Source organism: Pseudophryne corroboree, chromosome 3 (genome assembly GCF_028390025.1).
Source record: "Pseudophryne corroboree isolate aPseCor3 chromosome 3, aPseCor3.hap2, whole genome shotgun sequence".
NCBI lineage: Eukaryota > Metazoa > Chordata > Amphibia > Anura > Myobatrachidae > Pseudophryne > Pseudophryne corroboree.
Genome location: NC_086446.1, coordinates 416941713 through 416955510, shown reverse-complemented (window position 1 = coordinate 416955510; position 13798 = coordinate 416941713). Strand labels below are relative to the sequence as shown.

The following is a 13798-nucleotide window of genomic DNA, read 5'->3' as shown; positions in this document are numbered from 1 at the left end:
TTAATTGCAAAAATACTACAGACTAATCTAGTATGTTTTTGGTCTTCGGGAGCATATGCACGCGCACACGCGGAGCACATACACATACTCTACACACAGACAGTTAAGACTGCAGTACTGTGAGGAAGCAGTGCTAATAAAAGGTACCACTGTGCGGCATTTATGCCAACAGCTGTGTCAGTAATCCCAAATGTATTTTACCTAAGGACTGCTCAGCAGAGTTTCCAGGAGAGAATACTCGGAACATTACAGTGAATGTCAATAAGAGATCGCGGTGGAAGGCGGACTGGATAACAGAAAGTTACAATCCACTCAGTGGTCTGAAAAATACCTATATAAGTTGTGTGTGTTTGGGTGTTCATCCTGATCTATAACTTTTTTCATCTGCTTTTATACTCTTCCTTTACTCAGGCAGCAAAATTATTTTACTACTGTATGTGCTGTTGGTGCTCACCCCATAGATAAACCTCTGGTTGAACTGTTGCATTGCCCCTTGCAACTGGTTGCGCTGAAGTTGCCACTGCTCATAGTTGCGAACAGATTCAATAGTAGGCCGCTGCCATGTGGTTGTCCGTGTTATGTGGTCTACATAGTAGATTCTTCCCATGTTGTCTACACGGCGCTCCCACCTACAAATGAAATTTTGAAGAAATTTAAAGAGAGTAATGAAGAAAAAGGAAATAATGATAAGGGGTACAGAGAAATTCCAAGATAAAAGACTGAATGAAAGTGTGTGCTCAGAGGATCAAAGTATAAAAATATGAACACATATATAAATGATGGATATTTGACACGTATGATGGAGCTCTGAGGGAGGTACTTTATAGCTCAGCTTTGTCTCAGACACTAGTGTTGGAAGCATAGCATTTTGGACATTTTGTAAGGTAACGTGGGTATTCAATTATTTGGACACACAACTGGAGCTGGTTCAATAAGGTTTCTTTATTAATACATAGAGGGTATGTGCTCACACCACCAGACCCCACTCCTCAACTGACAAAAATTACCAACTGCAACCCAGACTTTTGAGCTATGATCCAGATGAAACTTTGAGTCAGCAGCTGCCTTTGGGCACTGTTGTGACTATAATTCAGACTCTCAGGTTATTCAGAGTTGTTAGCAAACCGAAAAAGTTTGCAATTGGGCAAAGCGATGTGCACCGCAGGTAGGACAGATGTAACATGTGCAAAGAGATTTAGATTTGGGTGGGTTATATTGTTTCTGTGCAGGGTAAATACTGGCTGCTTTATGTTTACACTGCAATTTAGATTTCAGTTTGAACACCCCCCCCCCCCCCCCCCCAAATCTAATCTCTCCGCACATGTTACTTCTGCCCCCCCTGCAGTGCAACATGGTTTTGCCCATCAGTGTGCTTTTTTGGTTTGCTATCAACTCTGAATAACCCCCCTGTTTACAATCTAGTAGCAAGCCTAATACAAGCCTTATTTAAAGCAGCAATGACAAACTAAATCTATGTACTAACGTTATTCTACAGTTTTCAATAATTGACTATACAACAAGTCTCCTCTGGTTACTTCCCACACATTCTTTTTTTCTTCCAGTGATTTTTTACTACTACCTTTTTCTTTGTTTTCCATTACAATATATAACATTACAATAAGCAAGAAGACCAGCACAAAAAAAGAAAATGAAGATGAGTGGTTACATTATTCATACATACATACATACCTAGGTTACATCATACGTACCAACATTCTGGCTGCTCTCTGCGGGAGAGAACAGCCAGGTCAGCTCAGCAGGGGAGGGCTGTGACGTGAGGAGGGGGTGGATCGGAGGCGGGATGGGGGCGGGGCAGGGGCGGTTACATTGTCGCATCCTTTAAGCCACGCCCCCGCTCTGTAATGCCGCGATCACTGGCATTACACTGCAAGGGGTGTGGCTATGATGACGCGATTCAGCAAGAATCGAGTCATCGACCGCCTGGACCACCCACTTTACACACTAAGTGGGCGGACGGGTAGGGGGGACCCCTGAAATCGGGAGACTTGCCTGCTCTTCTGGGGGCCGGGGGGGGTCACTCGATTTTCGGGAGCCTCCCACCCAGGCAAGTATGGGTTACATTATTCATAAATACATACCCAAGTATGGTCTCACAAAGGCTTTCAAAAGTTGCATTCAGACAACAATATTGTATACATAGGCTTCACATATCCGGTAGTAAAATAATTTTAATATTAAACATAACAATAAAGGATATAAAAATATTACAAATCCCTGCCTTATGGCAACTATGTAATCCTCTATTTTTTGCTTAGAACTCATTTTTATAGTTGAAAGAGACTGACATGGACAAGTACTTTAACAGTTTTATAGAAATTATCTATTATACCCCCAAAAGGGGAAAGCTAAGACTGTATTTTGAATGTAGCCACTTGTTCCATAATAGATGACATTTTTAATCTGCGTTTCTAGCTATACATACACATTTTTCATGCACTACAGTCTCATTCACCAGCTTTACCCATATGGCTGAGACTGGGCTATAAGTGGTAAACCAGGAACGAGTTATACTGTACATACTTTTGCTAATGCACATAAGTTGATAACGGGATGTAGTTATGTGACTGGCAGTCAAGAGACCGCCGGTCACAATTCCTCCCTCTGCATCCCGAAGCCTCACAAACCCGACAGTCGGCATGCCGACTAAAACGGACTATTACCACTCGTGGGTGTCCATGACACCCATAGAGTGGGAATAGAACCTGCTGCGAGCCTAGCTCGCCACAGAGGCCGCAAGGGGCTTCGTTGTGCTCGCCTCCCCCACTGGTATTTTGCCAAAATCTAAAAATGTAAAAAAAAAAAAACAACTTTTTTCACATTGTCATTATGGGGTATTGTGTGTAGAATTTTGAGGGAAAAATAGGATTTTGATAACCTACTGGTAAATCCTTTTCTCCTAGTCAGTAGAGGATGCTGGGGACGACATAAAGACCATGGGGGATCCGCAGGAGACATGGGCACTCTAAAGACTTTTCATTGGGTGTGAACTGGCTCCTCCCTATGTTGTAGGAACTGTGCCCAGGGAGACAGACATTTCAAGGAAAGGAATTACTTAACTAGTGGTGAGATATCTACCAACTCACATCCTCAACCATGCCGCACACATGGCATTCAACATAACACACGCCAACAGGCATGAACCAATTGCAGCAACATGCTGAAAACCAAGATAAACACAACTTGTGTAACTCTAATAACTAAACTGCAGGTAAAGTACGCACTGGGACGGGCGCCCAGCATCCTCTATGGACTAGGAGAAAAGGATTTACCGGTAGGTTATCAAAATCCTATTTTCTCATACGTCCTAGAGGATGCTGGGGACGACATCAAGATCATGGGGTCTATACCAAAGCTCCAGTACGGGCGGGAGAGTGCGGATGACCCTGCAGCACCGATTGACCAAACTTGAGGTCCTCATCGGCCAAGGTGTCAAACTTGTAGAACTTAGCAAATGTATTTGACCCTGACCATGTAGCTGCTCGGCAAAGTTGTAATGTAGATACCCCCCGGGCAGCCGCCCAGGATGAGCCCACCTTCCTAGTGGAGTGGGCCTTTACCGACGTCGGTAACGGCAATCCAGCCGTAGTATGAGCTTGCTGAATCGTATTTCTAATCCAACGTGCAATAGTCTGCTTGGATGCAGGACAGCCAATCTTGTTGTGATCATACAGGACAAATAGAGTCTCTGTTTTCCGTATACGAGCCGTTCTAGCAACATAGATTTTCAAAGCTCTAACCACATCTAGAGATTTTGACTCAGTGAATGTGTCAGTAATTACTGGCACAACAACAGGCTGGTTTATGTGGAAAGATGAAACCACCTTTGGAAGAAAATGTTGACGAGTCCTCAACTCTGCCCTATCTTCATGGAAGATCAGGTAAGGGCTCTTGTGAGACAAGGCCCCCAATTCAGACACCCCCCTTGCGGATGCCAAAGCCAAAAGCATCACCACTTTCCAAGTGAGAAACTTCAACTCTATCTTTTGTAGAGGCTCAAACCAATCCGATTGAAGGAACTGCAATACCACGTTATGGTCCCATGGTGCCACTGGAGGCACGAATGGAGGCTGGATGTGCAGAACCCCTTTCACAAAGGTCTGAATCTCTGGAAGAGAGGCCAATTGTTTCTGGAAGAACACTGACAAGGCCGAAATCTGGACCTTGATTGAAGCCAATCGGAGGCCCGCCTCCACACCATCCTGCAAAAAATGGAGAAAACGTCCTAAATGAAACTTTTCCGTAGGAGCTTTCTTGTTTCGACGTTACTCCCTTTCTGGCCTGAATAAGGGTGGGGATGACCTCCTCAGGAATACCCTTCCTGGCTAGGATACGGCGCTCAAAAGCCATGCTGTCAAACGTAGCCGCGGTAAGTCTTGGTACACACACGGCCCCTGCTGCAGCAGGTCCTCTCGAGGAGGAAGAGGCCGAGGATCTCCTATGAGTAACTGTTGAAGATCTGGGTACCAAGCCCTCCTTGGCCAGTCTGGGGCAATGAAGATTGCTCGAACCCTTGTTTTTCTTATGATCCTGAGTACTTTTGGGATCAGCGGAAGTGGAGGGAAGACATACACTGACAGAAAGGCCCACGGTGTCACCAGTGCATCCACTGCTACTGCTTGAGGGTCTAAGCTTCTTGTTGAGACGAGAAGCCATCATGTCTATTTCAGGAACTCCCCAAAGACTTGTCACCTCTGCGAAGACTTCTTGGTGGAGGCCCCACTCTCCTGGATGGAGATCGTGTCTGCTGAGGAAGTCTGCTTCCCAGTTGTCTACTCCCGGAATGAATATTGCAGACAGCTTGTAGATGTTTTTCTGCCCAGCGGAGGATTTTTGTCGCCTCTGCCATTGCCGCTCTGCCTTTCGTTCCGCCCTGCCTGTTTATGTATGCGACTGCTGTTACATTGTCCGCCTGGATCTGCACGGGACGGTCTTGAAGAAGATGTACCGCTTGTTGAAGGCCGTTGTAAATGGCTCTTAGCTCCAGAACGTTTATGTGAAGGCAGGCTTTCTGTTGTGACCAACGTCCCTGGAAGTTTTCTCCCTGAGAGACTGCTCCCCAGCCTCGGAGACTTGCATCCGTGGTTACCAGGACCCAGTCCTGAATCCCGAACCTGCGTCCCTCTAGAGAGCTGTGTAACCACCACAGGAGCGAAATCCTGGTTTTCGACGACAGGATTATCTTTCTGTACATGTGTAGGTGTGACCCCGACCACTTGTCCAACAGGCCCCACTGGAATACTCTGGCATGGAACCTGCCAAACTGTATGGCCTCGTAGGCCGCCACCATCTTCCCCAACAACCGAATGCACTGATGGATTGACACACTTGATGGTTTCAATATCTGTTTTACCATTTTCTGGCTTTCCAGAGCCTTTTCCACTGGAAGAAATACTCTCTGAACTTCTGTGTCCAGAATCATCCCGAGGAAAGACAACCTTGTCGTCGGTTCCAACTGTGACTTTGGGTAATTTATGATCCACCCGTGTTGTTGGAGTATTGACAGAGAGAGTGATATGTTTTTTAACAACTGCTCCCTGGATCTCGCCTTTATCAGGAGGTCGTCCAGATAAGGAATTATATTGACTCCTTTCTGACGAAGGAGGACCATCATCTCTGCCATCACCTTGGTGAATACCCTCGGCGCCGTGGAGAGACCGAAAGGTAACGTCTGGAATTGGTAATGGCAATCCTGAACCGCAAACCTCAGATAAGCCTGGTGAGGAGAATAAATGGGAACATGCAGGTAAGCATCCTTTATGTCCACCGACACCAAGTAGTCCCCCTCCTCCAGACTGGCAATCACTGCCCGAAGTGATTCCATCTTCAACTTGAACCTTTTTAGATAACCATTCAGATCCTTTAGATTTAGGATCGGTCTGACCGAGCCGTCCGGCTTCGGAACCACAAAGAGGCTTGAATAAAACCCCCTCCCTTGTTGTGACAACGGTACCAGAACTATGACCTGGTCTTGACATAATTTTTTGATTGCCGCTGTTACTGCTTCTCTTTCTGACGGAGAAAATGGCAAGGTCGATTTGAAAAATCGGCATGGGGGAAAGTCTTGAAACTCCAGCTTGTACCCCTGGGATACTATTTGCAACACCCAGGGATCCAGGACAGACAGAATCCAATCCTGGCTGAAGAGTTTGAGACGAGCCCCCACCCGAGCGGCCTCCCGCAAGGGAGCTCCAGCGTCATGCTGGGGATTTGGCAGAAGTAGGGGTAGACTTCTGCTCTTGGGAACCTGGAGCCGCTGTGGGCTTCTTTCCCCTTCCCCTACCTGCAAAGAAGGGGGAACCTCTCGTCTTTTGTATTTATTGGGCTGAAAGGACTGCATTTGCGGGTGATAGGTATTTTTTGCCGCTGCAGGCGCAGAGGGCAAAAATGTCGACTTACCTGCGGTAGCCGCCGAGACTAACGCATCCAGGCCATCGCCAAATAAGGCCTCACCTTTATATGGGAGAGCCTCCATGTTTCTTTTGGAATCTGCATCCGCGTTCCACTGGCGAATCCACAACGCCCGCCAAGCCGATACTGCCACGGTAGAGGCCTGTGAACTCAAGAGTCCAATATCCTTCATTGCTTCCAGCATGTAGGCGGCAGCGTCCTTGATATTCCCTAACTTAAGGAGTATCTCATCTTTATCAATCGTGTCAATTTCTGATGACACGCTTTCTGACCATTTTTCAATAGCGCGACTCACCCATGCGCAGGCAATAGTGGGCCTAATCAGTGTACCATTGGTAACATAAATGGATTTCAATGTCGTTTCCATTTTGCGGTCTGCAGGCTCTTTAAGAGAAGCCGTGCCAGGAGCAGAGAGAATTACCTTCTTTGTCAACCTGGAAAGTGCACTGTCTAACACAGGGGGTGATTCCCACTTTTTCCTGTCCTCAGCCGGGAAAGGGTAAGCTATGTGAATCCTTTTGGGAATACGAAATCTTATCAGGATTCACCCACATCCCTTCAAACAGAGCATTTAGTTCGTGTGAAGGGGGGAACGTGACTTTGGACTTCTTTTCCTTACATAAATACGCCTTCTCCTGAGGTACAAGAGTGGTTTCTGTAACCTCCAACACGTCCCTTATAGCCACAATCATATATTGTATATTTTTTGCCAATTTATTATCCATCTCTCTGGATTCACTATCGTCGACACATGAGTCAGAATCCGTGTCGGTATCAGTGTTTACAACATTTGCAAATGGTCTCTTATGTGACCCAGAGGGGCCGCCCGCATAAGGAATAACAGCATCCTGAAAAATCACATCTTCCACAGATATTCTCCAGCATGCAGCCTTAGATTCAGACTTATCTAATCTACGGTTAATCAGATGCATACTGTCACGTATCTCTTTCACCCATGCAGGCTCTTGGTGTGCCGGTGGCGCCACCACATTACAACTCTGTGTCCCTAAAATGGCTTCCTCCGGGGAGAAACTCCCTGCCTCAGACATGCCTCACACGTGTACAGCACACCAACAGACACACAGGGACTTATTTTGGTGACAGACCCACAGTAAAATCTGTCAGAGGGACACAGGATAGGAGCAGCCAGTTCACAATCCCAGCGCCAGTATTTCCTGTGAACACAGTATGTCCACAGCTTAACAGCGCTTTTTAAATAGTAATATACACTATCAAATGCACCACAATCGCTTTGTGCCCCCCCCCTTAATAGCACCCTGTACTTGTCAGAAGTGGAGGAGAGGACCAGCGTGTTCTCTGCAGCCTGAGGAGAGGGAGAAAATGGCGCCGAGTAGTGTGCTGGCTGCCTGAGGAAGCTCCGCCCCCGCAATGGCGCATACTTACTCTCATACAAACACTAATATTTATACTGGCGGGGGTAGGGCAACTTATGCCCGCTTTTACCCAGTTTGAGGTATTTTTCTTGCTGCCCAGGGCGCCCCCACCCCGCACCCTGTAGTGCCTGTGTGTGTGGGCAGCAATGGCGCGCTGCGCTCCCGCCAGCCGCGCCACACTTCAGCCGTCACTTACTTGATAGAAGATCATTCTTCTTATACTCGCCTGTCTTCTGACTTCTGGCTCTGTGAGGGGGGTGACGGCGTGCTGTGGGAGTGAGCATCTAGACACAGCTAGCGTTTAGTTCCCTTCAGGAGCTAATGGTGTCCTGTCAGCCAGAAGCAGAGCCATGAAACTCTGAGGAAGTTGGTTCTGCTTCTGCACCCTCAGTCCCACGTAGCAGGGAGTCTGATGCCAGCAGATCTCCCTGAAAATAAAAAACCTAACATGTCTTTTCAGAGAAACTCCGTAGAGCTCCTCAGAGTGCATCCAGTCGACCTGGGCACATTTCTAAAACTGAGGTCTGTAGGAGGGGCATAGAGGGAGGAGCCAGTTCACACCCAATAAAAAGTCTTTAGAGTGCCCATGTCTCCTGCGGATCCCGTCTATACCCCATGTTCTTGATGTCGTCCCCAGCATCCTCTATGATGTATGAGAAATTTAATTTATTCCATTATGTAATAAGGCTGTAACATAACAAAATGTGGAAAAAGTGAAGCGTTGTGCATACTTTCCGGATGCACTGTAAGCTGAAATTTCTAAATGTAGCTGTACTGCCATCAACAGTCTCTGTGCCAGTCTGGATGGTATCTATGGCCCAGTACTCTCAGAATATATAGAACTTGTTGCACTTCTATAATGTCAGAAGCACTTGCAGGGGGCCTCCTATGTTCTGTATAACCCAGCTCTGCACAGCTATAATATAGTTTTTAACACTAGTGAAGACTAGCTCTGATTATAGCAGGTCTTTGAGGGCTCAAACATTCGATTCAGTGGTGGCTCTAAAACTCTACAGTTACACAAAGGAGTGAAGGCTACCCATACTACCAGAGGCCCCATTGGAAAGATAATTGATAAGGATTCCTTATCAGGAGGAAACAATCCAGAATGCTGAGCATCTCTGCCTGGCAGACACCATGACTATTGTCTCCGAGCCCTATGCTCACTATCAAAGCAAAACTGATCACAGCACGCGGTTAGTGGAAGTTTGCCATCAATGTCCGTGAGATGCTGCGGCAGCGTGACCACACATACCCAGAAGTAAGTCTTACAGCACTTGCGCAACATTCCTTAACAGGCGGTAGCTCATAGTAAGAAGGAAACCTACAGTATACCTCACTGCTGGCAAAATAAGCCCATCTAGTCACAAAATGGGCAGAAGCTTCATCTATTTGCGTGTAAATTTAAAGAGCCCAAAGACCTGTCACAGTTTTATGTAGTTTTGTGATTTTTTTTCTGATGACCCATTGTGGCACACTGTACTAACCGGAGGGTAATTTCATTTGGTTTCAGAAATCTTTATTGAAATAAAATTCCTCATTCTTAACAATATGTATTCAAGAACATACAGTGATTTTATACATTATCTTTTTTTTTTTAGAACAGAAAAAGGAGAAATGGATTTCAAATAGGGCTGTGTGTCAGTTTTGGTGAGGCTTCCAAGTAGGCAGACTGAGTTCAAATAAACAGGGTGGATTTACTGTAATTCTTACAGGCGGCCCTAAAGTGACACTTTGCACATATAAGAAAGCCTGTAAATCTATTACGTGATTGTGTCTTTTGAAATAAATTTGACATTAAACACACCACAAAAACAAAACTGTGCTGGTCACTAGCAGTAGGCAAGATCATAGGGAATGTCGCCAGTAATATGAAAGAAGGGATAAACCATGATGGCACTCACCCAGGGGGAAGAGGTTCTGGTCGGTCCCATGTCGTCCTTTTTGCCACATGATCAACAAAATAGACTCGTCCATGCTGATCTATGCGCTGCTCCCAACTGTGGACGGGACCAAGAATAAAGTAATGAATCCAAAAAATATATAATGAGAGCACATCTTGCTTCCCAGCATTCTTACTGTGAACATATACACACACTGTATGTGGCGTGAACCTATTAATCAGATATCCTAGAACTTCATTAATAAAAAGTTGCAAAAATAAACTTCTCAATTTAACTTATCTAGCACTCTTCTTGTGAAGTCATGCTGATGCTGAACAACTCCTACAGCCTCCAAAAACTGCCATGTATTGCTTTCCCCCTCAGATATACATACCCAGGTGGTAGGGCTCCCTGATTGACATTTCCAATTCTCTGGTTATCAATGTTGACAGGAACTATCTGTCTGGAAACAGGAGGTGGGCAGGACGGTGTGTCTATATCAGGTGCAGGTGCACTGCCAGTTACGACTGGTGCAGTGTCTGAATTGGTGATCGAGACACCATTGACAGGGGCTAAAAAAAAAAGAAAAAGAAAAAGAAAAACAATTAGCAACACTGGGAAAAGCAACAACATAGATTTTTGTTTTGGCTTCCACGTGATCTGCAATGACTCAAGGCTAGCAACAAATGGATAACTGAACTCTGTTATTCAAAAAAAGTGTTAGAAGAAAAACGTATTTTGGATTTTCTTTTCTTTCAAACAGCAATAACATTTAATCTCCATTGAAGAAACACTGATCCTTCTCAGTAACTCTACATTCAAAATAAAAACGGATATAAAATGTGGTTGAAAAAAATAAAATAAAAACATAAAAACAAAATAGGTCCATTAAATATGTTGTCTATTATAATTGTGATAATCCATAGGAAAAATAAAACTCCCAGAGCAACAGTTGCCAAGTTAAAGTCAGAGGTGGGAGAATAAGACTTCATCCGAAATTCCTAGGATCAGCTACCACTCAAATGTAATCTACCAATGTAAGAAAGGCATCCCATCTGTCAATGTTATGGCTGAATGGCAACCATGTCCATGGGGGGAATTCAATTAGCCATGGTAATTTACCGTGGCTAATTGATCCCCTGGGGGCTATCCATTTATCCCCGACAATTGCACTAATCATAGATTATTTTTTTTTAGGACCCACTTAGGACCCAAAACAAAATCCCGATAATTGCCATTTTTTTGCACTCGAGAGAACAGAGAACTTATCCTAGATCCTATGTGCTTTCACCCAAAAAAAAGTTTAGCACAGTCTCAGTATAAGTATGTGAAATTTAAAATAGGATTTTTAGACCTACCGGAAACTCCTTTTCTCCTAGTCCGTAGTGGATACTGGGGTCTTGTACTTTAGTACCATGGGGTATAGATCGGGTCCACTGGAGCCTGGCACTTTTAAAACTTTTAGTGTATGTATGTGTGTGCTGGCTCCTCCCCTCTATGCACCTCCTACCAGACTCAGTCTAGGAAAACCGTACCCGAGGAGACGGACATAATATGACAGAAGAACAATACAACAGCGGTGAGACAATAAGCCAACACACAACCATAAAACGAAAGGAGGGCGCTAACCAGAACAGAGGATAGCAACCCCAACCTAACCTGAATAGCACTGCTATCCCAACATATTAATGGGGCCGCAACGTCGATCCAACCAAATACTTACACAGGTAAGCAGGAACGAAGCACTGACGCGGGCGCCCAGTATCCATTACGGACTAGGAGAAAAGGAATTACCGGTAGGTATTAAATTCCTATTTTCTCTTACGTCCTAGTGGATACTGGGGTCTTGTACTTTAGTACCATGGGGAAGTCCCAAAGCTCCCAAACAGGTGGGAGAGTGCTGTGACCCCTGTAAAACCGCCTGACCAATCTGAAGGTCATCCTTGGCCAAGGTATCGCACCTATAGAATTTCACAAAAGTGTTCGAACCAGACCAAGTAGCAGCCTGGCACAACTGTACGGCCAACACACCCCGGGCAGCCGCCCAGGAGGACCCCACCGACCTTAACGAGAGGGCCTGAATAGACGTCAGCAAGGGCAGTGCCGCCGACGTATAGGCCTGTTGAATGGTCAACCTGATCCAACAAGCAACAGATTGCTTAGAAGCAGGCCAACCAATCCTGAAGGCATCACAAAGGACAAACAGTGAGTGAGATTTCCGATGACAGGCAGTCCTTTTGACATAAATCTTTAGAGCCCTGACCACATCCAAGGTCTCAAGGCCAACAGAAGCGTCAGACAACACCGGAACCACAAAAGGCGGATTCACATGAAAAGCCGACACCACCTTAGGCAAAAATTGAGGACTGGTCCTCAGTTCCGCCCTGTCTTCATGAAAAATCAAAAAAGGACTCTTACAGGATAAGGCCCCTAATTCAGAGACCCGCTTGGCAGATGCCATAACCAATAACAGCACCAACTTCCAGGTGAGACATTTTAACTCCACCCTATGTAAGGGTTCAAACCAGTCCGATTGGAGAAAGAACAGAACAACACTGAGGTCCCACGGAGCCGTGGGAGGTACAAAGGGCGGTTGTATATTTAGAACTCCCTTTAGGAAAGTCTGTACTTCGTCTATCCAGACCTCGCTGTAGGTCTGGATAGATGAACTGGTCTTGCTGAAGAAGATCGTCTTGGAGCGGCAGAGGCCAAGGATCCTCCAAAGACATGGTCAGGAAGTCAGAGTACCACGCCCGTCGAGGCCAATCCGAGGCAATTAGAATTGCTTGAACGCTTTCTCTTCTTAGTCTTTTTAGAACCCTTGGGATTAGCGGTAGAGGAGGGAACAGGTACACAAACTGGTACATCCACGGTGTCATTAGCGCGTCCACTGCTACAGCCTGCGGATCCCTCGTTCTGGAACAGTAACGGCATAGCTTCTTGTTGAGATGAGAAGCCATCAGATCTATCTGTGGATAGCCCCACCGGTGAATTATCCGTTAAAACACCTGGGGATGTAGGCCCCATTCCCCCGGATGGAGGTCGTGCCTGCTGAGGAAGTCCGCTTTCCAGTTGTCCACGCCTGGAATGAATATGGCGGAAATGGCCATTGCGTTGGCCTCCGCCCAGAGGAGGATTCTTGACATCTCTCGCATCGCCGCTCTGCTTCTTGTTCCCCCTTGTCGGTTTATGTACGCCACTGCCGTGGCGTTGTCCGAATGCACCCCGAACGCCCGATCAGTCAGGAGATAAGAAGACTGCAGAAGGGCATTGTAAATTGCCCCGAATTCTTGGATGCTCATCAGCAGAGCCGATTTCTGTCTCGACCATATCCCCTGGAACTGGACCCCTTGGGTCACAGCCCCCCAACCCCGGAGGCATCCATTGTCAGTAGAATCCACGAGTGCCTACTGAAACTCCTGCCCTCTACCACGTGAGGCACCTGATGCGTGTGAAGGTGAGAACCCAACCATTTGTCCAGTAGATCCAGTTGAAATGGCCGGGCATGGAATCTGCCGTATTGGATTGCCTAGTAAGCAGCCACCTTCTTGCCCAGTAAGTGGATGCAAAGATGCATGGACACCTTGCGAGGACTGAGGACCGAGTGGATCATAGCCTGGATAGCCTTGTCCATTGGAAGAAACCTTTTGAGACACTGCATCCAGTATCATTCCCAGGAACTGAAGACGATGGGTCGGTTCCAGGTGAGATTTCTGGAAATTTAGGATCCACCCATGATCCGTGAGTAGGCGAGTAGTCAGATCGATGCTGTGTAGCAGACATTCCCTGGACACAGCCTTTATTAGAAGATCGTCCAAGTAGGGATCTATGTTTACTCCCATCATGCACAGTTGCAGCATCATCTCCGCCATGACCTTGGTGAAGACACTCAGAGCTGTGGATAATCCGAAGGGTAATGCCTGAAACTGGAAATGGTCGTCCAATATGGCAAACCTGAGGTAAGCCTGATGAGGAGGCCACATGGAAATGTGAAGGTAAGCATCCTTGACATCCAGAGACACCAGGAACTCCCCCTCCTCCAAAGCGGACACCACCGCCCTCAGGGACTCCATCTTGAATTTGTACACCCAC

At 46.3% G+C, this 13798-nt stretch overlaps 1 protein-coding gene across 1 annotated transcript in view; it reads right to left on the bottom strand.

The window, feature by feature from the left end:
- ITCH (itchy E3 ubiquitin protein ligase) overlaps window positions 1-13798 on the bottom strand; it is a 287604-nt gene that overhangs the window by 101958 nt on the left and 171848 nt on the right. Inside the window, exons 8-10 of the mRNA XM_063963188.1 lie at window positions 10101-10278; window positions 9728-9823; window positions 455-629 (exon numbers count right to left, since the gene is read on the bottom strand). Coding sequence (XP_063819258.1) covers window positions 455-629; window positions 9728-9823; window positions 10101-10278 — 449 coding nt within the window. The remainder of the gene's footprint in view (window positions 1-454; window positions 630-9727; window positions 9824-10100; window positions 10279-13798) is intronic.